This window comes from Chrysochloris asiatica, unplaced genomic scaffold, assembly GCF_000296735.1.
Source record: "Chrysochloris asiatica unplaced genomic scaffold, ChrAsi1.0 scaffold00112, whole genome shotgun sequence".
NCBI classification, from domain to species: domain Eukaryota; kingdom Metazoa; phylum Chordata; class Mammalia; order Afrosoricida; family Chrysochloridae; genus Chrysochloris; species Chrysochloris asiatica.
In genome coordinates this window covers 8453420-8479980 of record NW_006408630.1, presented here as the reverse complement: position 1 = coordinate 8479980, position 26561 = coordinate 8453420, and the positions used below count along the sequence as shown (strand labels likewise).

Below are 26561 nucleotides of genomic sequence, written 5' to 3'. Positions count from 1 at the left end.
TTTGAACCACCGGCCTTGTGGTTAGCAGTCCAGTGCTTATCCTAAAGTGCCACCAGCGCTGGACTGCAAGGTCAGTTTGAACTGCAAAGTCAGTGGTTTAAACTCACCAGTCATTCTTCAGAACTCTGTACACGCTGCTATGAGTACAAACTGACTCCATGGCACTTAACAACAACAACTTCCAGTTCTGGATACTTAGTGTGGCATTGTGAGATAAGCACTGGACTGCTAACCACAAGGTTGGCAGTTCAAAGCCATCAGCCACTCCTTGGAAACCCTATATAGGGTTGCTATGAGTCGAAACAACAATCTCCAGTTCTATTCTCAGCGTAGCTGCGAAGTTTTCTAGGACCTTGGTGCTCCTGGTCCTGAGTGTGGAGGGAGGGAATAAAGAGAATATAAATGTGACTTCCACTAATAAAGGAATACGGGGATGAGGACTAAGGGTAGATAAATGCTATGCTCCTTCTGATTGTGTCAGTGATGAACACCTGTCTGGGTCACCAAACCCATTGCCATCAAGGCAATTCCAAGCTGCCATCCACTGAGATCCAGGCCCCTGGAGATGCCGGAGAAGGGCAGTTCTGGTGGTCTGCAAGGTGGTGGTGGTTGTGTGCCGATTGAGTCAGTTCTGACTTACAGTGACCCTGTATAGGATTTCCAGGGGTATAAATCATACGGGGAGCAGAAAGCCTTATCCTTCTCCCACGGAGTGGCTGCTGGGTTTAAACTGCTGACCTTGCACTTAGCTGCCCAATGCGTAAGCCACTACACCTTCCCCTGGGAAGGGAACTAAAGACACAAGTGCTGCTTCAGGACTGGGCAGACAGTAGGATTAGATTTTTCTGGTGGCGTTGTAGATTAGGCGTTGTAGTTCCAATTTACCAGCTGCTCCGTGGGAGAAAGATGAGACCATCTGCTCCCGTAAAGATTTATAGTCTCAAAAATCCCAAAGAGCAGCAGTACCACTCTGTATTATAAGGTCACTCTGAGTTGGCATACGGTCACTGAGTTTGAGTGTAAAAATGTTGAGTCCTTGAGTGGTGCAGCCAGTTAAGCACTCGGCTACTGATCACAAGGTTAAAGGTGCAAGTCCACCCAAAGGGAGCCTGGAATAAACACCTGGAGATCTATTTCTGAAAAATCAGCCATTGCAATCCCCACAAAGCACAGTTCTATTCTGACAAACATGGGCTACCATGAATCAAAGTCAACTTGATGGCAACTGGTCTTTAGCATGAAAATATTGCAGGATGGGGATGAACACACAGTTTACTACCAGTTTATAGTTCTGTAACCTGTTTCCAGGTGTGACACAGTAGTAACAGATGTAAGGAACATGGTGTTTGTTACTCAGGGAGCAGCAGAGGCGTATACTGAATAGAGGACACCCTGGAGGGTACAGGTGGGACTGACTGAACGGGTCCATGGAACAGCTTGGGGCAGCCCCATTTGCAGGGAGGCAGGGAGGGTAGCACCTCACAGAACTCACCCCAGCACAACACCCAATTCTTTCACATGGACTCGTGTGTGTCCACGAAGATATTCAGACAGCATTTTACTTTTCAGGTACATCTCTTGTAGTCGATCTTCTAGATGCATGACACACTGTGAAGCCAAAATCATCAAAAGTGAGGGCAGGATTTTACATTTCTGCCAATATTTTAAGGGCAACTATTCCCTTAATTCCTTTCTAAGTATACAAGCTATAATCTTCACCCTTTCAAACACATTTAAAAAATTACAAGTCATCTCAAATTCTTAACACTAGCAGGTACAAAAATAATTTTTTGTAACACACTGAAGTTTGTTCTTTAAGTACTACTAAGATTTTCATCTGTATCCTTTCAGTCCTTTTTTATATAAAAAAATTGTTCTTATAAAATAAAAGCAACAAATGATTTTTTTATAAATCATTTGTTGTTCTTATTTTATAAGAATAATTTTTTTCCTGCTTTTAAAGAACTTTATAACAATCTTCAGTTTTTATTAAAAAGTCTTTATTGGCATAATTTTTAAGGTTAAATAAGTTTTGAGAATGTAAAAATATTATTTAACCACAGAGAAATTAGCATTTTGGTTATTATAAATAGTTTTGTAAAACACATCATTTTATTTATCTTTTTTTTTTTTTTTATCTCTCAACTATTTTGTATATAATGTACTCTCATCTCAGAAGTAGACTGCCTGGAACAAGCTAATTTTGAACTTTTTTTTTTTGCTTTCAAGGGTATATTTTAACTAGGTCTTTAATAACAATAAAGAAAAGGCAATTATTTTCAGGACAGCTCTACCCTTGAAATTATGTCCAACTTCATTTTTTATAGAATAGCAACCATCTGTGTCTTTCACCAGAGGCAAATGCTTTTGCATTTGGCAGGCAGAGGTATCCAAGCATCTTCAGTAAGACACCTGATGGCTTTGGCAAGGATAATTCCATCATACACAATTTTCTTCTAGACCATTACGCTTGTTATTTTCAAGGTAAAAAGATTAACAGATGCATCTGAAAATGTTGATCTTGACCATCTGGGCTGAGCAGTGACATGGAAAAATATCCCTTAGAGATGCAATCTTTTCAGTTTTTTACTGGCTAAAAATCTTAAACACATTGTGTTGGGTGGAAGACACACAACTGGTAAGTGATTAAGTAATAATTAAAGCAAGGGAGATTTTACCAGTTTTAATGAAACTAACCCCACGTACACAGAATTAAGTGGTGACAGGATCTCATGTTATAGTTCAGCTCTTTATGGCATGAAATACAGAGTTTTTTAATAATTAACCATACCAAACTCACTGCCATCGAATCAATTGCTTTTAATAAGAGTGATGTAAATATTAAAGAGAGCATTTACATTACATTTAATCCTTTGTTTTAAAATAGTTCACTCAGAGTGTTTCCACAGTCCCCTGGAAGACTCCATGTTGCAGTGTGACAAAACAGAAAACACTGGTCGAGATGGAATGTATACTAAACTTCAAACCAAAGAATTTGGGCAATTCTTCAAACTTTCTGGGATTTTTATTCCTGAGATGGATTTCTTCAAATTATAATTTCTGAAAATTTAAAGTTGTTTTATAGTTTAATTTTTCTCCTTTTGTACTGAAGATCCCACCAAAATCCAAAACCATTGCCATCAAGTCGGTTTGTACTCGTAATGACCCCAAAGGGCAGAATAGAACTGCCTCACAGGGTTTCCAAGGGTGTAAATCTTTATGGGAGCAGGTTGCCACGTCTTTCTCCAGTGGAGCAGTTGGTGGGTTTAAACCAGTCACTTTTCATTTAGCAGTTGAGAGCTTATCCACTGCACCACCAGGGTCCTCTGAAGGTCTATATTAGACTATGTTCTACTGCTACTCATAAGGTTTTCACTGGATTGCCAGATCCTTCTTCCTAGTCAGTCTTAGTCTGGAAGCTTCACTGGAACTGTCTACCATGGGTAACCCTGCTGGTATTTAATACTGGCAGCATAGCTTCCAGCATCAGGTTAACATGCAAACCACCACAATATGACAAACTGACAGAGGAGTGATATGGAGGTAAAGACTGACAGGGCCCACATCTGTGGGCCAGTCATCACGATAGAGGCTTCTCCTGACTCACGTGGTTGCTGGGGCTGATGAATCCAAAACTGGTAAGTCAGATGGCAAGCTGCTGGCTCAAGTCATTCTTAATTTTTTTTATACTATTAAATGGCTAAACATACTTCTAGCTATGAAAAAAAAAAAATAGCTATTGTAATCTATTGCTAGGGCTACTGAGACGTCAAATGCAATACCATTATCAGTCAAGTCTTCTTTGGTCTCCTAAATGTACTGTTCAGAGTATGGGGTAAATGAAAGTACCATGGCTTGAGTCTACATAAAAGCTTGGTAAATATCAGTAATAAAATAATATGAAATTAATGTATTTTCCTTCTTTTATAGAAAAGGAGACTTCAGCATGTAAACAAGGATAATTCAGCATGCTTCTAGAAAGAAAAACTACATATATATGCTGAACAAAAATAAGGTCATTATAACCCATAAATGCTCATCATATGTACCATGACAGCTATCCTACCAAAGTATGCTTTGCTTTAAAAAGCTCAAATACAAACTGTAGTAAAATGGTGTTGTCAGTCTTTGCATACCATTAGAATCATTTCATGAAAGTATTATTAGTAATCATACTAATAGCTGTTTCCTGTGTGCTTATAATGTCTAACATGATTGCAAGTGTTTTACATGAATTTTACATAATTTTCATTGCCATATAAAATAGCTCTATTATTTCACCAGCTTTACAGATAGGAATGGAAGTTTAGAGAAATCACACAGTTAGTAAGGATGAGAACATAGATTTGACTCCAGGTTATCAGATTCTAAAGCCCAGGCATTACCCATGAAGAGTCACTGGCTGAAAGTACTTTCTATTGGAATAGTATCTGAAAAAAGCAGATAGTATCTTAAAAATAGTATCTTAAAAAGCAACACCTTACTCCTAATACTCAGAGATTCTCACAGTGTGCTTGTATAATAGGCACCATCTTCCTTTTACAAATTAAAAAAGTTGAGGTTCAGAGATGCTCAGACTGTCACTGTCACACAATGAATCTGTGGCCAAGTCTAGACTTTCACCCAATTATGCTTGAGGTCCTTCCTATCATATCATATCGTATTGCCACGAATGAGCCAGTGACCAGAAAGTCTTCCAAAGTTCCCTTTTTAGTCTACACAAGTTTCGAACATTTCTGAGGTATGTGGTGTGATTTTAGATTCAGTCTTAAGCACCCCGGAAAATTACCACTCTTAAAGGGAAAATAGGCAATGAATATTCCATTTCTTACTTTGGTGTACAATAGCTCGGTATTGCTGTAGAGGACAGAGGGAGATAATGGGTGCTCTGGTTTGGAGCTGTGCTGCGGAGAGCAACACTGTTGGAAGGCGGGAAACAGGAGAGAAAGAAGTTTATTTTCATCGGTGCATCTATCCCCTAGGTCAGCTCATCTAAGAGTTTCCTAGCAACACCCCCTTTTGAAGCCTTTGTTTCGCTTTTGCTGTTTCCATCTCTTTGCATATACGCAGCACACATATGGAGGAAAATTTGGTTTGTCCATTAAATCTAGTAGCTGGGGAGGGTTGCTAAATATTGCCTATGAGTTTATAGCTTTGAGTTGTTGTTTGTATTTATTACAACATTATGAAAATGATTTAAAAATCCAACTTAAAAATATGGTACCATCTTTACAAAAATTCAGTCCTTTAAAATTTTTTAAATGTTTATACAATGTTTTATTTTATTCTTAACAATTCTATGAGCATGATACCTGAGTAAAAGGAGCTATGGTCCCTTCAGAAACTGGTCTTCTTGAGTGTGAGATTTTTAACTTCCTCTTGGGCATGGTCCCTCCCCCCACACCTTACTGACTTTACCAGACACCTGTTCAAGAAGACATCTGTGCCACTCCATGTATTTGTCTCAGGGAAAGGCTAGTGTTAATGAAATCTATCTGGTTTGCAGGTTTTATATAGTATTTTCTTTTTTTGCTTATACAAATTCCCAATGATACTACTACTAATATACCTGAATTTGTGATATTAAAACCAAAATGCTGTCAGAAGTGTTTTTTGTTTTAAACTACATCTCTTTGGCAATATGAGAACAAATACTTACAAAATCAGCAGGTAGGTGAAGCTTGTAAAGCTGCAAAATTGATTGAAGTAAACTGGACACCTGACTTGAGACCAAGACATCTTGGCCCAGTTTCACATTGTCCACTGGCTTCCTCTGACTCGTGGCTACCTGGACACTCCATTTATCTGTGTCTGCGATAATACAGACAGCTTCAGCTATCGGCTCATCAAGCACTGGATGCTGAAAGACAAATAGCACAGTGGGCTAACTTTTCCACAACTTCTCTAGGTGACACTTAAAATGTCTCTTCTAGTGTTTTGTTTAGCATTAGACTAATGGTTTAGAAATGGATAGTGGGAACTCCAGGAATTTAACAGTTATTGTTCAGTACTATCGGTTCCAACTCATAGTGACCCAACATTCAACAGAATCACACACTGCCTGATCCTATACCATCCTCACAACTGTTGTTATCTTTGAGCCCACTGTTTCAACCACTGTGTCAATCCATCTCCTTAGGGGTCTTCCTCTTTTTTGCTGACCCTCCACTTTACCAAGTATGATGTCCTTTTCCAGAGACTGGTCCCTCCTGATCACATGTCCAAAGAACATGAGATGAAGTCTCACCAGGCTCACTGCCAAGTGACACTCTAGCTATATTTTTTCTAGACAGATTTGTCCATTCTTCCAGCAGTCCATGGTATATTCAGCATTCTTTGCCAGCAACATAGTTAAAATGCATCAATTTTTCTTCAGTCTTCCTTATTCGTTTCCAGATTTCCCATCCATATGAGGTGACTGAGAATACCATAGCTTGCGTCAGGTGGACTTTGGCTTCAAAGCGACATCTTTGCTTTTTATAGCACTTTAATAAGGTCCTTTGCATCAGATCTGCCCAATGCAAATCATCTTTTTTTTTTTTTCAGTGCTGTTTCCATGGATATTGATTGTGTATCTAAATAATCTAAAATCCTTGACAACTTCATTATTTTCTCCTGTTATATGATGTTGCTTACTGGTGCAGTTGTGAGGATTTTATTTTATGTTGAAGTGTAATTTATACTGGAAGCTATAGTCAGATGGTCCTTCCCTAGAACTTCTTTGTGAGCAGAGAGAAAAGGGCTAAACATGGCTGATGTCACTGTATTCCTGTCTGAACAACAACTATTAAAAATGCCTTCAGAGAGCTCTTGTTTCTGGGCCTCCAGTGTTGCTTTGGTTTCTGCCTACTTCCAAGTCTAGTCCTCTGGTTTTCTCATCAATTCTATGACCTCCTAATATTCTTCTAGTAAATCCCGTTCTGCTTAAGTTGACAAGAGTTAGCTTCTACAGCTTGCAACAAAGAACCTCAAATGGATACACAATCTTGCTATCAAGACAACCATTACCTATGATTTCCAAGACTTAACACAATTAGATGAAGGCTGCAAAAAGAAACTCACCATGTATGGTGTTGCATGGTAATTTCAACAGGTGATTTTGCTCCCTAGTACTACAGCAGTTTCTGGGCTTTATTATTAAAGGGAAGCCTGTTTAGCTCTGTCTACCTTCTTAGAGGTGGGGAAGAAGATTGATGAACTGGAATTAAAACTTTGTTGGGAATAGTATTTTTTTCCTACACTATATCCAAGAGGGAGACTTTCAGAGTTTACAATATTTATCCCATTGAAGGGAAGAACAATCAGGCAAAGTCTAATGGTACCACATTTATTGAAATATTATGTTCAAATAACTTGACTCACGAAGAAGAAAGAAGTTAATAAAACAGAATAATGACCCCTCACTTCCACTTTGTTGCCTCCACCCAAAGGTTTGCACTCCCTGACTCCTCCCGCACTACATACACAGATAAACAGACTACTTACAATACACAGTTAAAGACACACGGCCTCAGTGACTTCCTTCTACAAGTTCCTGTATGTTCTTAATCAGAGTGTGACAAATTAAAGCAAGATGTTGAGAACTTGCCATCCATATGGCTTGTGTCTTACAAATAAAGAGAACAAAAGTTTGGAAATTTAAAAGATTTAGAATTTTAAGAGAATGAACCTCAAACCCCTCAGAGTCTTGCATTTGTCAGATATTCACAATGTGCTGGGTATATGTTTATTATAGACCTTTCCTTTAAGTGTCTTATATATTTTGAAAGTGCATATTAATAATTACAGCCGTATGCCAACACATCAGCGAGGAGTTAAATGTATGTCAATCATCACTCATAATAAAACTTAGCTCACCTCCACCCCTATTTAACTTGGGAGTAGATCATCTGGGGCCAGGGTTCCAATTGAACTCAATTTCCTAAATGATTTTCCCAACACAGTGGTAAGAAAGGAAGACTATGTCCATTCAAAAGAGCACATAGACTATAAAGTACATGGTACTACCATAGTCACAAAGAGTTGCGTTTTAAGCAATGAATTGCTGGAACAAGGGCAATAGACTTGCTGGGTATAACAGAGTCTCCAAAACAAGTTATTTCAGAAGGTTTTAGATCCTAACACTACAAAGGGGTTTCAAAAACTGGATAGAAAAATGGAATCAGAAGATAGTGGAAGTTTCCCATAAACTTTCTGAACTCCCCAACTAAGATGATACGGAGCAGAGAAGCTGTCTCATTTATTCTTAAATTACATATTCTCAGGTCACTAAACACCCAATAATGACTCCCTGAATTTATCCATCTAGCAACCAGAATTGCCTTCATTTAACATAACTATATTATTTAGTAGCCACTCATTTATTAGACAAAAATGCTGGAGAGAGATTTTAAAAACCACATCAACATGACTTTAGTTACAAGTCAAGGGGCATTAGGACCTCTGGTTGCTCATTTCTCATTGGGCCTAAATTTCTACAGGGTCAGAGATTTCAAGTTTAAGTTCCAGTGACTTTAGAGATTTCTAAGGTACATATTTCCAAAGGGAACAACACTGTTAGAAAGGTCATTGGTTTATGAGTCCATCTCCAAAGTTTTAGAATTTAAAGAACTCTAAGGTCCAAAACCACCACACATCTGTCAGTTTGTTGTACTGTGGTGGCTTGTGATTCTGAAAGCTTGCTGAAAGTGAAGAGGACTTAAAATATTTACTTATGAAGATCAAAGAGCACAGCCTGGGGTATGCATTGCATCTCAATGTAAAGAAAACAAAAGTCCTCACCACTGGACCCATAAACAACATTCTTATCAATGGAGAAAAGACTGAAGCTGTTAAGGACGTCATTCTCCTTGGATCAACTATCAACACTCATGGAAGCAGCAGTCAAGAAATTAAATGATGTATTGTATTAGGCAAATCTGCTGCACAAGACTTTTTTAAAGTGTTGAAGAGCAAAGATGTCAGCTTGAGGACTAAGGTGCACCTGACCTAAGCCATGGTGCTTTCAATAACCTCATATGCATGTGAAAGCTGGACAGTGAATAAGGAAGACGGTAGAAGAATTGATGCTTTTGAGATGGTGTTGGAGGAGAATACTGACAGTGTCATGGGCTCTCAAAAGAACAAATAGATCTGTGTTGGAAGAAACGCAGCTAGAGTACTCCTTGGAAGCCAGGATAGCCAAACTTTGCCTCTCATACTTCAGACATATTGTCAGGAAGGACCAGTCCCTGGAGAAGGAAAGCACGTTTGGTAAGGTCAATGGGCTCAAGCATGACAACAATCGTTGAGGTTGGCCCAGGACTGGGCAGTGTTTTGTTCTGTTGTGCACAGGGTACTATGAGTTGGTACTGACTTGATGGCACCTAACAACAACAAACCATGTCAATATCTCATTTATCCAAGCTACTTTCTTATGAAGCTTTCTCAAGGTAAATTAACAAATGAAATACTAGAAGGATCTATAAAGTTTCCTAGAAATTTTTTTGAGGCACAGAATTCTTGTTAGGTGCCATTGAGTTGGTACCGATTCATGGTGACCCTATGCACAACAGAACAAAACACTGCTAAGTCCTGGATCAACCTCACAATCATTGCTGCGCCCATGGCCATCACTGCTGCTACTTAACCAAACCATCTCGTTGGGGGGTCTTCCTCTTTTTCCCCGGCCCTCCACTTTACCAAACACAGTATTCTTCTCCAGTGACTGGTTCCTTCTGACAGTATGTCTGAAGTATGAGAGACGAAGTCTGGCCATCCACACTTCTGTTTCTTTCTTGCTTTGCATTTTCCGTTAGCATTCAATCCCTGAGAATAGGGTGTCACATATTTCCTCTGGCTGCTTATTAAGAGTTTTCATTGTCTTTGGTACTCCTCCCTGTTTCTTACTGTAAATTTGTTCCGTTTACTCACCTTGGGAGCTACTGTTTTTATTTAATCTGAGGAATTTTCAGCTATTCTTTCTTCAAATATTGTTTCCACTCATTTTCTCTATGTACCTTGGGATCAAGGGAAAGAAGAAAGGACCCAGGAACAAAAAGTGTACTGAGGAGGGTACACAAAGGAACACTTGACCTTCTGTGTGTTTGTTTGTGACTGTCCCCTTGAAGACCGGGTTCACTGACTAACATCCAAGTTCTGACTATGGCATTGAAAATACAGGCTGTAACCTCTGTAACAGAGCTCTGGTAGCACAGCGGTTACAAGTCAGGCTGTTAACCTCAAGGTCAGCAGTTTTAAACTACTAGCCGTTCCTCAGGAGAAAGATGAGGCTTTTTGCTCCCTTAAAGTTTTATAGCCTCGAAACTGACTCCGCGTCACACCACCACCACCACCAACTACCACTGAAATGGCTTAACTAACTGGCTGCTCACTTGCTAAGGAAAAACACGGAAACCCTATACAGGGTGGCTATGAGTCGGAATCGACTCAACAGCACTTAACAACTACAAGGGTCTGTAGGATAAGCATTGGACTGCAAACCGTAAGGTGATTTGAGCCCACCAGCTGCTCTGTGAGAGAAAGATGAGGTTTTCCATTACTGAAAAGATTTACAGCCTCAGAAACTCTATACATGGTAACTTGAGTCCGCATCAACTCAACAGCACTTAACAAAAACAAAGGGGTGAGGGAGAGGCACTATTAAAGCTGATGAGTTAATGATAATATTTATTGTAGAAGATGACTGGAAAGAGCGAAAACTAGAAATAGGGGCAAACTTAACCACTTTACCAGTTGGGACGGATTAGGAAAACTTAAATCAGACAGCAATCACAATGAGGAGGGGACAGCGAAAAAGTAACAGAATACAGTGAACGACTAGAAAGGGTGGTACCCTGAATCAGTATTTTCTCAAATACTTTTATCACAACCACAATGAGAAATATATTTTAACACCACAGTCTACTTAGGGCATGTGTGAACAGGTATGTCCACAAATATGTAATACCTATATACATACATAAGGAGCTCTGGTAGCGTAGTGGTTACCAGTCGGGCTGCTAATCTCACAGTCAGCAGTTTGAAACTACCAGCTGTTCCACGGGAGAAAGATGAGGCTTTCTGCTCCCTTAAACATTTACAGCCTCAGAAACCCTATGCAGGGTAGCTATGAGTCAGAATCCACTCCACAGCACATAACCTCCACGACATACATACACATACATACATATACATAGAAAGAGCCCTGCTAACGTAGTAGTTATGCATTGGGCTGCTAACGCAAGGTCAAAAAACAGTTCAAATCTATCATCTACTCCTCAAAAGAAAGATGAGAGGCTTTCTGTTCCTGTAAAGATTTACAGTCTTAGAAACGCTGTACAAGGTTACTATGAATTGGAACCAACTCGATGGCACAATACCACCACCACCACACATAGACATAAAATACAACAGTTTCACTAAATAAACACACCCAAACCTACTGCCACTGATTGATTCTGACTCATAGAGACTTTATTTAGGATTTCCAAGACTGTAAATCTTTACGGGAGCACCGAGTCTCCCTAATTAGGTCTGATGACTTTCAGTTCTATATCATTTAAAAATAAATTGGTGACCAAAACCCAGTTATGGGTCATAACATGTAGCTTTAAAAACTCTCCATAAGCAAGTCTTAGTAGCCAATAGCGTTATATTCAGGGCTACGGTGTAGAAGACAGTGTGATTAAGCCCCAGGCATTGTTGTGCTCATTATCCAACACAGGAAAATGAAAGCAACAAGAGGTATTCTAAAATAGCAGACTTGTCCTACATAGAGGTTTCCTTTGCAACTCTATTGATTTGTTAAGGTTGCTGTTGACCTGAGGCACTTAACATTGCCTGTGTTTACTTCAGTAATGATGTATCATTTGGTGTCACTTGCTGCTCTTTTGTAGTCTTACTGGTTGATTACACTGCATGGTTTAATTAGGCATTCATGAGCATATATCACAGCTAGGCTTTTAGCAATGCTCCTTATCTGTACTGAAATACCCGAATGGTATCTCAAGAGTCAATCTGTTGCTACTCTTAAAATTAAATGGAAGAGGCTGCATATCCGACTATTACTCTGCTTTATACATTATTCTGGGGAGTACCTGAAGTCCTGAAGCATAAGCTTTTAAGAAACATTAAAATAGGATGATAATTTTGGTCCTGATGACCCTACCCTGAAGTGCTAAAGTTTCCTGAGCTGGTCTGCTGATATCAAGGGCAAAAGGGAAGTGATGCTGTCAGCACTGAGAGTAAGTGGGAACTGGTTCTGTTGGGTCATCTCTAATAGGCATTTCCTGGGAGTGACAAGGACATGAACTACTTAGGTGAACTTTAAGTATATTTGCATGCTTGCAACTTTCTAAACTCCCATAGTAATTTTCATTTTTGCTAAATTAATGGTTGTCATTCTACTCTTCAATATTAAAAGCATGTTCTTATTGCTTCAGAGTTTACAAAATACTTTCACATATATTGTTTTAATAGCTAACATTTATTGGGCATTTAGTGTATGTCAAGCACTGTGCTAAACATTTCATATGCATTATCTCACAGACTCGTCACACCAAACCTATGCAATAAGTACTATTATTATCTTTTGTAGAAGATGAAATGGGTGCTTAGACAAACAAAAGAAACTTGCTGAAGGCCACAAAGTCACTAACTAGTGACCCAGGCTTGTCATAACTCAAACTCTTAACCGCTGGATTATACTTTGAGGACATTTTCTGAGTCTTAGTGATGCCAACAGATTTACTTAAGACAACCTGCCAATGTTTAGTAATACCAGAATTTGAACTAAAGTCATCAGTGCTAAGTCAATATCCTTCTAGGACACCACACTGTCCCATATTTAACACCCCCAACATTGTCCATCCACCACTTGTCTGTCAGTAGAACGAGGGATATCACTGCTGATATTTGATGAATCTTGGCTGAAAGCAGAGACTACCAGAAACATGCTTTGTTGTTGTTGTTGTTAAGTACTGTGGAGTCAGTTCTGACTCACAGTGACCCTGCACAGGGCTTCCGAGGCTGTCAAATCTTTACGGGAGCAGAAAGCCTCATCTTTCTCCTGAGGAGCAGCTGGTAGTTTCAAACTGCTGACCTTGAGGTTAGCAGCCCGATTCGTAACCACTACACTACCAGAGCTCCTTTTTACCTGTGCTTTATTGACTACGCAAAGGCTTTTGATTGTGTGGATCATGACAAGCTATGGACAACATTGTGAAGTATGAGTATTCCAGACACTTTATTGTACTCATGAGGAATCTGTACTGGACCAAGAGGCAGTTGTTCGAACAGAACATGGGAACACTGAATGGTTTACAGTTAAGGAAAATGTGTGACAAGGTTGTATTCTTTCACCATACTTATTCAGCCTGTATGCTGAGCAAATAAATAATCTGAGCAGCTGGCTTATATGAAGAAAAACGTGACATCAGGATTGGAGGAAGGCTCATTAAAAACCTGCGATATGCAGATGATAATACATCCTTGCTTGCTGAAAGTGAAGAGGACTTAAAATATTCACTGATATAGATCAAAGAGCACAGCCTTTGGTAATGGATTGCATCTCAATGTAAAGAAAACAAAGATCCTCACCACTGGACCAATAAACAACATTCTTATCAATGGAGAACAGATTAAAGTTGTCAAAGACTTCATTCTTCTTCGATCAACTATTAACACTTATAAACAGCAATCAAGAAATCAAACGACATATTGCATTGGACAAATCTGCTGCATAAGACCTTTTTAAAGTGTTGAAGAGCAAAGACGTCAGCTTGAGGACCAAGGTGCGCCTTATCCAAGCTATGGCATTTTCAATCACCTCATATGCATGTGAAAGCTGGACAGTGAATAAGGAAGACCGTAGAAGAATTGATGCTTTTGAGTTATGGTGTTGGAGAAGAATATTGAAAGTGCCATGGGCTGCCAAAAGAACAAACAGATCTGTGTTGGACAAAGTGCAGCCAGAGTGCTCCTTGGAGGCCAAGATGGCCAAACTTCATCTCTCATACTTCAGACATATTGTCAGGAGGGAGCAGTTGCTGGAGACGGATATCATGTTTGGAAAGGTGGAGGGTCAGAGAAAAAGAGGAAGACCCCCAATCAGATGGATTGGCCAAGTGGCAACATCAATGGACTCAAGCATAACAAAGACTGTGAGGTTGGCCCAGGACTGGGCAGTGTTTTGTTCTGTTGAACACAGGATTGCTTTGAGTTGGTACCAACTCAATGGCACCTAGCAACAACAACAACATTGCCCATATCAGCAAAGGAAAAAAAAGAAACAAAGAAGCTACTTGAGGGGTTGCTGCTGTTGGTAAGTACTGTGGAGTCGGTTCCGACTCATAGCAACCCTGCACAGGGTTTCCGAGGCTGTAAATCTTTAAGGGGAGAGAAAGCCTCAACTTTCTCCCACAGAACAGCTGGTAGTTTCGAACTGCTGACCTTGAGGTTAGCAGCCCAATTCGTAACCACTATGCTACCAGAGCTCCTTTACAGAGTGCTAATTATTCTCTCCCTCCTTTTCCATTAAAAGTCTGAAGGGAAACAGAGGAAAGAACACACAATTAGATGTGGCAGGGAGGAAAAAGTGAAACTAAATATTACTCTGACTACACTAATCTAAGGCAGCTGTATAATCTATATGTGAGAGGCAGAGAAACAGTTCAAAGTATGACTGACAGAGAAATAGTAATACAGAATTAAACAAGAACATGTGTTCAAATATTTAAAGAACATCAGAATCCTAACATGTGAATGCCAATAGTAAAAATGAAAATAAATATAGTTATCATATTTTCCTTTCATGAGAGACTAGAAGAATAAGGAAAAATACAAAACAAAAAATGTCTTACTATCGAAAGCTCTAGAATGCAATTCCACAATGCAAGAAGAAGCTCCATAAACTAGTTTACCACAGTTTTAAAAGGACCCATTTATTTAACATAGACTTTGAAATCCAATCCTGCATACCTTACTACCTAACCTATTGCCATCGAGTTCATTCTGACTGAAAGCAACCCCTTAGACAGAGCAGAGGTGCCCTACAGAGTTTCCAAAGTTTTAAATCTTTATGAAAGCAGATTGTTACCATCTTTCTTCAGTGGAGTGGTGGTGGGGTTTGAACTGCTGACCTTTTAGTTGGCATCCAAGCTCTTAACCACTGCACCACCAGAGCTCCTTCAATCCTGCACAGGTCCAGAAAATAGATTAACAACCTAAATCAGTTGCTTTTTAAAAGGTATTAAAAAAATCTTTCTCCAAAAATAAAAACTATGAATATCTAAGTCCAACAAAATCCAGCATAAGCATTGAAAATAATGCTAAAAAAACTAGGTTTTGAAAGAAAGTTACAATAAAGAGATTTATCCCAACTTCATCTTCTTCAACAAGCCATTATTTCAGCGCTAACGCTAATCATGTACTAGTTCGTGGATCTTTATTTCTTTCTCTGAAAACATTTTCAAGAATTTGAATATACAATAGAATTTATGGAGCAGTAAATTCAATATAGAGTTTTTTAAAGTTCCTAATCTATTTTTTCAACCAATATTTGTAAATGGAAGTTGAAAGTAAGACTTTTAAAAACAAAACGAAATGAAAAACACTGCTACATACAGAGCCCTAGCCTGAGAGGCAGTTTAAATAGAACGCTACTTCAAAAGCAAAATTCATTGTGATAAATGTGTCAAGCAAAATTAGACATTCACTAATGCTAATTGGATACATTCTGAACATGTTAAACTTGTGAAAGGTATCTTTATGAACCCTTCACTATTTCCTATTAATACCCATGCATGGCTACACTTTGACACAATATAGTTTATTATGCTTAATAATTTTTGATCTCGCAGGGAGATTGCAGAGTGAAAAGAAATGAGAAAGCCATCGTGTAAAAACACTACTTCTGAAAGGAAGGGAAAATGAAATATGAAAAATAATTTGTGAGTACAGATACAGTAAACATGGTTTTGGTTTTTCAAGCATAAAATTTATGCAGCCACATGGCCACCATGAAAACCTAATATATAAAAACTGGAATTTGTCAGCCTATGGAAAAGATGAAAGATTTCATGGAGAGTTGGGTAACATACATCCTAAGTCTATAAGATTAGTGTTGGCAAGAACAATCCTGTTAGTTCACACAGCATCCTAGTGCTTCTGTCAGGGGAAGAACACTGAGTTTCATGGAAGAGGGTCAGTGAGCAATACCACTGTTTTATGAATCAAACTGACAGCAAAGCAGAAAAGAACCCCACAGGTTTTACATGCATGGAAGTCAATATAAAGTGCTGGCAGACCTGAGTGGGAAAAAATTGTGGAAAAAGACATCAAAACCATTAAAAAAAAAAAAAAAATGCAAGGCTTACTTTTGATTAGAGAGTAGAGGACTGCTAAGACTATGGTCCTTGGTCACCCTTCATGTCTGGAAATGAACTCATCCCCATGGCTCATTTTCAGCCAAACAATAGCTAGCTCTAAGAGGGAAATGGTAAGTATGAAGCATGCACTCCTTAGAATAATCAACCATTTGAGATCAAAAGGGCAGCACCTACCCAAGGACTAAGTTCAGAAGAGTTAGAGATGAATGAGGAATAAAAACAGGAAAGGCAGTGAGGAAGTGGACTGATGGTACATTATGAGGAATACAATCAATGACATGAACAAAATGTGTAAGAAATGTTGAATGAAAAACTGATCTGGGAGAAAAAAACAAGATGGTGGATCGGGTAGAAGTGCAGTGAGGAGTTTCATCAGCAACAACATGGACTACCGGACCAAGCAGGCTCAGGGGATGGTCCCAGAACTCTGAATCACATATAAAGGAATGTTTAGAAGGTTGGAAGGCTTACAGCTAGGGGAACTGGTAGCAGAAGCAAGAAATCCTTTGCTTTCTAATTCAAGATGCTCAGCTGCTCCCAGAGCTGCCATCTTGGGAGAGACCAAGTGGGGAAAGGTTCAGAGCAGACACGGACAGAACCACAGAGAAAAGGTGTGGACATTCTTTTTTTTTGTATATGTTCATTGGTCTCTCGCTGTCTGTGTACCTCCATTCAAGTGACAAAAGGAGGTGCCTGAGTGAGTGGAAATCCCACCCACACAGGGTTCTACTATACATACGCAAAGATCTCCTTGGAATTTGAAGTGACAGTTTCCACGTAAAACCAAACAGCAGTGCAAAACGGCCACAGCCAGCCCTGAACAGTTTTTCAGTAGGATAAAGGCCTGAATGGGGATTGTGGAGTGGGACAGGCAGACTAAAAAGGAAATAGGCCAAAATGAAAATCCTGAGTTACATTACAAAGACTAACAGTGGCATCTTGAAATTTCTCAGGAAGAAGAGTGAAAAGGGAAGCTCATCTCTTGATCACATCTACCTGGAGGCAATCAGAAAGCATAAAAAATATCAAAATACACACCCGTCTAAGTATTAAGGACACAGATAACTCCTGAACATGCCCCCAAAACAGAAGAAAATGACCATATCAGCACATGTCAAAAAACAAGATAAAAGCGACTGAGGCAAATGAGCTGGAAGTAGACCTACACTCCATACTGTAAGATGGGCAGGCTTTGGAAATGCCTGAGAAGGAATTCAGAAAAATGATTATAAAATGTATCAGAACACTATACAATGGAATTGAGAAAAATAAAGAAGTCAGGAAAATACTACAGGAACAATCAAACGAGATAGATACAGCATTGGAAACAATTCAAAACTTACAGAAAGAGGTCCAAATGATCAATAATAGAATATCAGAAAATGGACAATACACTGAAATGGCAAAGGAGTAGAACTGAAGACACAGAAGCCAAAAGTAGTAAGCAGAAAATAAATCTCTCAACACAGAAGAGCAAGCAGAAAAAAGGACTAAAAAATCTGAAGAAGGCCTCAGATTCATGTTGGACAACATGAAGAGAAGTAACTTAAGAATTATCGGCATTCCAGAACAAGTCCACAGAAGAGATAGTTGAAGAGCTTCTGGAAGAAAATTTTCCTAACATCCTGAAAAGCAAAAAGATAAGCATTCCAGAAGCTCAATGAACCCCCGGAAGGATAGGTCCTGAAAGATAATCACCAAGACATACAATAATCAAGCTATTCAAAAATAAAAGATAAGGACAGAATCCTGAAAGCAGCTAGGGAAAAGAGAAATATAACATACAAAGGCAAGCAAATCAGATTAAGCTTGGATTTCAGAAACCATGCAGGCAAGAAGGCAATGGGGAGACATATATAAAACCCTGAAAGAAAAAAATATATATCAATCAAGAATCCTCTACCCAGCAAAGCTGTCAATCAAATATGATGGTATAATCAAAATGTTCCAGGATAAACAGAAGCTAACAGATTTTGCCAAAGCCAACCCTGCTATGGAAAACATCCTAAAGAAAGTTCTGTGGACTGAGAACCAACAAGAACAGACAACAACCAGAGAATGACGTACATGGCAACATCACCCTGAATTCAATCGACAAATGGAAGAGTCAAGAACAGAATAAAACTATAAGAACAGAGGATCTGGGAAGTCAGTCTATGATGAAAGTAATTACAATGTGAAAGAAGGTAAACAGAGAGGAACAGAACTCCAGGTGGTGAGAAGGTCAAGTAGATTACAGGATAAAATAGACTGTCTTAAATGGAGGGAAGAATTAATGGAATATAAGGTAACCACAACAGTGGGGTTGGGGTGGGGGGATTAGTTCGGGTGTTGGGGAGGGAAATACAAGAAGGGAGAGGAGGTGGAAGAACAAGATAGATAGGGGAACACTGAGACAGGTTTTCATGTCCTAAGTGGGACAGAGGTAAATAGTGATACATGCTCAACCTTGAAACAGCAGGGCTCTGTGATACAGGGATTTAGGCATAGTTTGAAAAGGGGAAATAATACTAAAACGCTTGACTGTCTCATGAATATTGGTTTCCCTTGCTTACTACTATAAAATAGACTCTTGAGTCAGATAGAAAGAAATGTTGGGAAACATGATTACAGAAAACTTGTAAGCTTGTCTTTAAGCCTGTAACTGACTGGAATACCTAAAAGGGGTTCTAGAACTTGCCCAGTGAAATAGGCCTCTTGCAAAGCCTTTGTAGAGTATAGGACCTTACTTAGGTGGAATCCTGAGTCCCATCCAGAACCTTCTGAGGTGGGACATTCCCACTAGCAAGGACAAGCAGACCAGCCTGGAACAGCTAAAGCAACAGAAAATACATCTTCAAATAAAGGTCATCAGGAAAAACCCCAAACAAAAATGTCAGCATGCCTGGCTACTACAAGAATAAGCAAGCTGTTCGCCAGGAAGCCATCAAGGCAAGCAATCAAGTTCCTTCAGGACAGACTCTCCTCTAAAACTTAAACTCAAGGGGAACACATGAGCAGCAATGTAAGCTTGCTGGTGACCACATTGGTCTACTGGTGAGTGGAAGACGGGAAAAGCAGCAATGAAGAAATGGGCTGAGTTCAACCCCAGTCTATTGACTCCCGTTGACCTGGAGATGAGAGAGAGGAAGGGCTGGTTGGTTCAAAGTGTGGTGAGAAATGGGGAAACTTGAGCCCATGGACAAGGACATAGCCACAGAGGGCTAGAGCTGAGAGTAAAGCATCCAGCTGATATGAAGTAAGGGGAGATGCACAAGAACACCCAAACTTGGAGACAGTACCTATTTGATCTAGCCTTGATGGCTTGAAAATCAGAACTTGACTAGAGGAAGGTAAAAAAGAAAACAATTTTTGACAAAGGAAACAAGGGTAAATTGCTAGAATTTGATGAACTTGACCTATACTCGTGGAGGTGTGTGCTGTGGAGTAGGTTCTGACTCATAGCGACCCTGTACAGGTTTTCCGAGGCTGTAAATCTTTATGGGAGCAGAAAGCCTCATCTTTCTCCTGCATACCCATGGAGGTAGTAACTCTAAATAGCAACAGAGAGTGACAGAATCTTCACATCAAGTATCAATGCTATCCCCTCTGTACACAGGGTGATAGGGACGGGCAACTTAAACACTGGCTACCTAAAATGAGGGGACAATAAAGGCACGAAGTGACTGGCTTACAAGGTTTCAAGAGGGAGTTTAGTTTAAGAGTTCGGGGGAGGAAAGAGTCCCCACTGAATAGTTTTCATCTTGTCTAGATGGGTCTGGTGAAAAGATATGAGGATAAGATTTGTATGATTTAATAATTAATCATTGTTATCATGACTAATTGCAATGGGCACAATTGTAAAGGTAGAAGTTATGTAACAAAAATAGGGGAGTGGTTAATCTTACAGTCCAGAAACAGAGGACCCTAGGACCATCAAGGGAGAAGAGCACATGAGGAATGTGGGACCTTATCCAGAGAAGCAGCAACGCCAGAGACGGAGGCAGAGATGGGGGCATGGAGAGGGGGAGCGGCTGAGGACTCTAGATTCATAGGAAGAGAGGGACTAAGAGCTGCTGGCCAGGAGGTAAACATGCAGAATGTGCTCTTTAGAGGTGTAAATTATTATATATGCCTGAGTGTTTTTGTAAGTTTGTGTTTGTTTTTTTTTTTTTAAAAAAAGAGCTAAAGTGAATAGAGAGAAATACTGTTAATTGATGGTACATGGAGGGGATTATAATCATTGTAATGAAACAAGGTGTATGATTTGTTGAATGCAAAACTGATAATCTGCCTTGTTTTTATTCATTAAAAACGTTATTTTTATTGGTTAAAAACATTTAAAAAAAAGTTTAAACAAAAAAAAACTGATCTGCTCTGCCAACTTGCACCTAATTCACACTAAAAAGTTAAAAAAGATATGAGTGTTGACAGAAAAAGGAAACGAGCTCCTCGAATCTCTTGCTTTAATACAACAAATGGCTACTAAACATACTCAAGTGCAGTCATAAAATTACCATGGCAATTTAAAGACTGGTTAGAAAAATAGCATCATACAATAAGACACGGTTCTTATTCTCGGGTCATTGGTGTGTGGACCTCTGCAATTATAAATGAGTACACAGTGTTCATTATAACTATGAACATGCAATCTTACAACATTCCTTATAGACACAGAAACAACTTCCTAGCTTCAATTCAGGAATATCCTGATGAAGAGTGGTGGTCTGACCAAAAGAAGGGTGGGTGGTATTACGAATGTTCGGGCACAAAAATGTACAGTGGGATGGGTCTTAGCTGGTTTTGTACTGCCCTCTCATCATCTCACAAATGTCTTTGGACTGTTTATCTGATCAGATGTATGTTTAGTCTTCACAGAGAAGATGCTCAAGACCAAAGATAACATGCAGTGTTCCTGTTCCACCTCTCAAAAAAAAGAAATAATAAATACTTGTCTGAAACCTGGTGTGGTGCTGTAGGATAAGCACTGGACTGCAAGGTCAGCAGTTCAAACCCAACAGCCATTCCTCAGAAACCCTATAGAGGGTCACCAACTCAATGGCGCTTAGCAACAGCAAAGATACTTGTTGGGAGTAAAGTAAAAAGTCAAATTCCATTTTTCTTGTTGGGAGTAAGTAAAAAGTCAAATTCCATTTTATTTTTTAAAATGTAATGAAAACTATCCCTGTTGCACAATATGTGATATGTTTCAAACGCAAAAGCATTTATTTTTGCACATCTGCCCCAATAGCAGCTCAATTAAAACCAGGCCCATCAGAGCTGCAGTTTCCTTAACCGCTTGGTTCCTGTCACACTGTAGATAGCAGAAAAGTACTTAACGGCGGCCACAGGGCAATTTTCCAGGAAGACTTGTTAATCTTTATACAGTCATCTTCATGCAGCCATCAAAGTGAACTTAATGACAAATCAGTTAAAATAAATTACTTTTAGGAACTTGTAAGGATTGGATAAAAAGCAAACCATATGTGACATCTCTTCGGTCCTCTCCGTGACGGTATATAATTATCACCATCTGTGCTGTTTATTCTGTTTGCCCTGCCTGCCACCCCCCTCCCAAATCCACAGATCTACTCTGCCCTTCTCTGTCCTCGATGGACCACAGAACTGTATCTGCATCAGCTGGGGCCTTCTTCCCTGGTTTCCAGCTGGGCTCAGCCAATGGGAGGTACCAGAAGAGGTCAGAGGACAGGAGGAGAAAACTGTCAGATAGTTAGTTATCTCCCCACCCGCACTGCTCTTGCAGCCAGGCAGCCCCTCTTCCTGGGCTGTAACTTAGGGTAGTTCAATGTCACTTTCCCCTCTTTCCTCCCTTATACTTCAGTCCCACGGATGGGCACAGCTTCCTGTTGCTACTAGTTGCTACATGCTTCACCAGAACTTTGTTGGTTCTGTGGACCTATCTACACTTCTATTTAAAAAGCCCTTACTTAGACTGTCTAAGCCCTTGTGAGGCGTTTCCTGGTGCTGGCTGAGACACTGACAGACTAACTGACACAGAGGCTCCAGGCTGGGGTAACTTACATGTACTGTATGGACCAGATCAGCCATCAGGCACTGCTTCAGCTTCTCATCATTGCTGGTTCCATGAAGCACCAGATCAGGCATGTATGTGGGACAATAGCCCGCCAAAAGTGACCGGCCGAAGTTTCTTACATTCTGGTTACTGATAATCTGAGACCTAGAAAAATACATATAGGTAAAAATGTACTCCCTTCTGGTAAACTCCAACGATGAAGGTCAGTTAGATTTGGGGTGGCCCATTTTATCAATCCTTCAGCAAATGGATCACTGGTGTGAGAAAGGGAAGGAAGTTCAGGCAGAAAAAGATTTTGTGTTTTGTTTTTTTTTTTTTTCAAATGGAAGGGTTAAAAAGAAAAAAAATCACCACCATGGCTGTCAGATAGGGACATAGTGTGTACAGAGCATAACTTCTCCTTAAGAGTTTTCAAGGCAGTTTTATAGAGTTTGTTTATAGAGTTTGTTCTTGTTCTGAATATTCCCTAAGCTATCTGCATCAAAAGTAAAGAAAGAAGTCTACTGAGGGGGACTCTACCAAAGCTTGGCTTGAGGAACTCTTATCTACACATCTGCACAAGGTAATGCCCACAACAGTGCAAAAGAGTAGGAAAAATCACTAATTACTGTTTACAGTCATCACAGGCCAAATAATCAACCTGATAGAGTGTTAAGAAAGAGATGTTGTTTCCCAAGCACGACATGCTGCTTGGAGCGGCAAGAGAGAAGCCACATGGCGAGTGTAATTCACCACCTCTGAAGTAAGGCATCTGCTGCCAGCCATATCACTTCCATCCAGATGAGAGGAAATGATCCCTGATCACCACCACCACCAATCCCGTAAGCTTCCCCAAGTTGTCATAACAGCTGCAAAGACAAGCCCCTCCTTGCTCACAGAACTCAGCTGCACTAAGACTGTGATCATCCTTAAAAATAAGACAGGCGGCAAACTACGTTGTATTGATTTAGAACATTTCTAATGTTGTTGTCAGTTGCTGTTAAGTCACTGCCAATTCATGGGGACACAGTGTGTGCAGAGTATAACTGCTCCACAGAGTTTTCAAGGCAGTGACTTTTGGAAGCAGATTGCCGGGTCTTTCCTCCAAGGCACCTATAGGTGGATTCTAACAGCCAACCTTTTGGATAAGTAGTTGAGTGCTTAATTGTGCCATCCAAGGACAACTATTGTTGTTGTTGTTGTTGTTGTGTGCCGTCGAGTCAGTTCCGACCCATAGCGACCCTGTACAGGGTTTCCGAGGGTGTAAATCCTTTCGGGAGTAGAAAGCCTCATCTTTCTCCCGCGGAGCAGCTGATAGTTTCGAACCGCTGACCTTTAGGTTCACAGCCCGATTCGTAACCACTACGCTACCAGAGCTCTTATATTAGCCTTATAATATTTTAACTATTAGCCTTATAATATTTTAACTGGAGGGAAAAAAACCCACAATGTTGTATGTCAAACAGCCAGCGGTAGTGCTGGGTCCATGATCACGGGTTAACCAGAGCCAAAACCCAAACCAGTCTCATAGAAAAGCTACAGGACAGAATGGAACTGTTCCATAGGATTTCTGAAGCTGCAATTTTTTACGGCAGCAGACAGCCTCATTTTTCTTCCTTTGAGGGAGGTTAAACTGCCAGCCTTGTGGTTAGCAGTCTAATGCTTAACCCACTGTGCCACCAGGGCTCCTTTGATCATGAGTTAGTTCAGGAAAATTGTATTTGCACCCAATTCCCTCTGCTTCCCTGCCCGCCCACATTACCTGGGCAGAGGCAGTTCCACCTCTAAAGACGCTTCAGTCCTGTCACCACAGTGACTTAGACTCAGCATGGCTGATGCACATGTTTCGTCATCACTGTCTCCGAGAGCGCTATCTGAGCTTTCATTTCTGGGAATGTCTCTTTCAATTCTGAGGTCCACCTTCTTGATGGCATCCCCACAGGGGACATCTGCAGCACCTGAGAGACCAGAGTCCTGTTCTATATGCCTGCTTGGAATAGGCACTAACAAAGGTCCTTCTGCTGCCTTCAAACACAGACCTTTTACTTTCTTCAACATTTGCTCTCCAGTTTCATAAGCAGTGTCAGAAGATGCAAACGAGTCAGCAGATTGGTTGAAATGACCAGCAACATCTGCCATCACACTGGTTCTGATGCCTCTCTCCTCAGCAAAACAGCTATCAAATTCGCCTTCAAGCCCTTCAGAAGACTGGTTCTGAGGACAGCGGACATTCTTTAGAAGGCCAGGTTTAAAGGTGCACCTCAAAACCTGCTGGTCCCCAACCATGTCAGGGATCACCCTGAACTGAGCTGAGGAATTTCCAGCTACATCTGTACATTGTTTATAGGCCTTTAGCTGCTCCTCCATTTTCTTTGTGCGACTTTCAAGGTCAGACTCTGGAGAGACTGAACTTCCAATCTGGAAAGTGACCTTTTCTAAAGGAGGCTTCTCCCAGGAAGGTCTGTCAGGGCAAGGCCAGGCTGCTGACCGGTCTGGTTGTTTCTTAGGCATCACCCCTTTCAACTCCTCACTTACAGTCTGCTGGCTCATTTTTAACTCTACTCTCTGAACATCAGAACTGGACAGGTGCAAAGAGTCATCTTGTGGTGTCTCTTTTTTACATCCTTCATCCACACAAAATGTGCCTTGATGTTGCCAAGAGCTGTCCAAAGCTGGTTCTTGGAATCCCATGCTACTGGCCTCAGAACTGTGCTCTGGTCTCTTGCTTTCTTCATCAGGGCTGGAACACAGTTCAGTAATATCGGTACCCTCTATGGTGCCAGTCAACCCTGTAAGCCCCAGGTTGCTTCTCTCCGCCATTGTTATTGGTAGGATGGGTGGTACGAGAGCAGGCTCATTTCTCACAGTAACTACCACATACTCTGACTCCTCAACTTCGCCTTTCTCCAGGGCAGTGGTGATCTTGCTCCCATCTAACACTTGGTCACCTTCGCCATGATTCCCACTCCAGGTAAGCTGGTTCTCTTGTAGCTCAGAGCATCGGAGAAAGTAGGTCAGAACATATAGTATGCGCTGGACCAAATCCTTCTGCTTGCCTACCACCACGGTACGAGTCAGCCTTACTGGAGATCCTATGGCTCCATACAGATCACCTAGAGTCAGGGAACACAAAGACAGAATCCTCTGGAGTTAGCCTGTCATGGATAGGTCAGCCTTTACAAGACAAAAACAGGTACTGTATGTTCCCAATCTAGAATTGCTTCTCTAAACACATGGGCTGAAGCAAAGAGGTAATGTCTAGTAATGGTTTTGTTCTTGTTTTGGGAACATCCACGTGGAAAAGGCTGACCCACGTTGCAGTCCGCCATCCACGGTGCTTGAGGCTGGCACTATTGTACACATAGAGACTGCTCTGTGTTCTTGCTCTCTAGCCTATTAATGAAGGATAAAGTCAGAACCTTGAACACGTGACCAAATAAAATACTGGATCTTGGAAATTAGAATGAAAAGAATGTTAGCAGATATCCAGGGCAATGAACCTTGGGATGAATTCCTAATTGGGGTAATCTCTCAACAGAAGTTCAGCGAGTGCATTCAAAATACTCAATAAGGGGCCTGCTTAGTATTCTCTCCATATACACACACACACCAAGTATGACCAACTGGTTAACAAGAAGAAAATCACAGTCATGAGTCATGAACCTGAATGTTTTCTGAAAGGTCTACTGGAAAAAACATGTGCCCCATTAGTTACATTCTGCTAAGTTGATTTAAAGTTGTCTAATGAGGGATATCATGCTGATGTCCGAAGGATCTTGGCTGAAAGCAGAGAATACCAGAAAGATGTTTAGCCGTGTTTTATTGACTACGCAAAGAGTTTTGATTGTATGGATCATGACAAGCTATGGACAACATTGTGAAGTATGAGTATTCCTGAACACTTAATTGTACTCATGAGGAATCTGTACATGGATCAAGAGGCACTTACTCAAACAGAACATGGGAATACTGAATGGCTATAAATTAAGGAGCACTGGTAGCATAGTGGTTACGAATTGGGCTACTAACCTCAAGGTCAGCAGTTTGAAACTATCTGCAGTTCTGCGGGAGAAAGATGAGGTTTTCTGCTCCCATAAAGATTTACAGCCTTGGAAACCCTGTGCAGGGTTGCTATGGGTCGGAATCGACTCAACAGCATTTAACAACAACAAAAAAAAAAA

General features: G+C 40.4%; 1 protein-coding gene across 1 annotated transcript in view; it reads right to left on the bottom strand.

The window, feature by feature from the left end:
- Nucleotides 1–26561, bottom strand: part of FNIP2 (folliculin interacting protein 2) — a 116186-nt gene that overhangs the window by 797 nt on the left and 88828 nt on the right. The window contains exons 13-16 of the mRNA XM_006867923.1: nt 24143–25493; nt 22389–22545; nt 5660–5860; nt 1493–1608 (exon numbers count right to left, since the gene is read on the bottom strand). Coding sequence (XP_006867985.1) covers nt 1493–1608; nt 5660–5860; nt 22389–22545; nt 24143–25493 — 1825 coding nt within the window. The remainder of the gene's footprint in view (nt 1–1492; nt 1609–5659; nt 5861–22388; nt 22546–24142; nt 25494–26561) is intronic.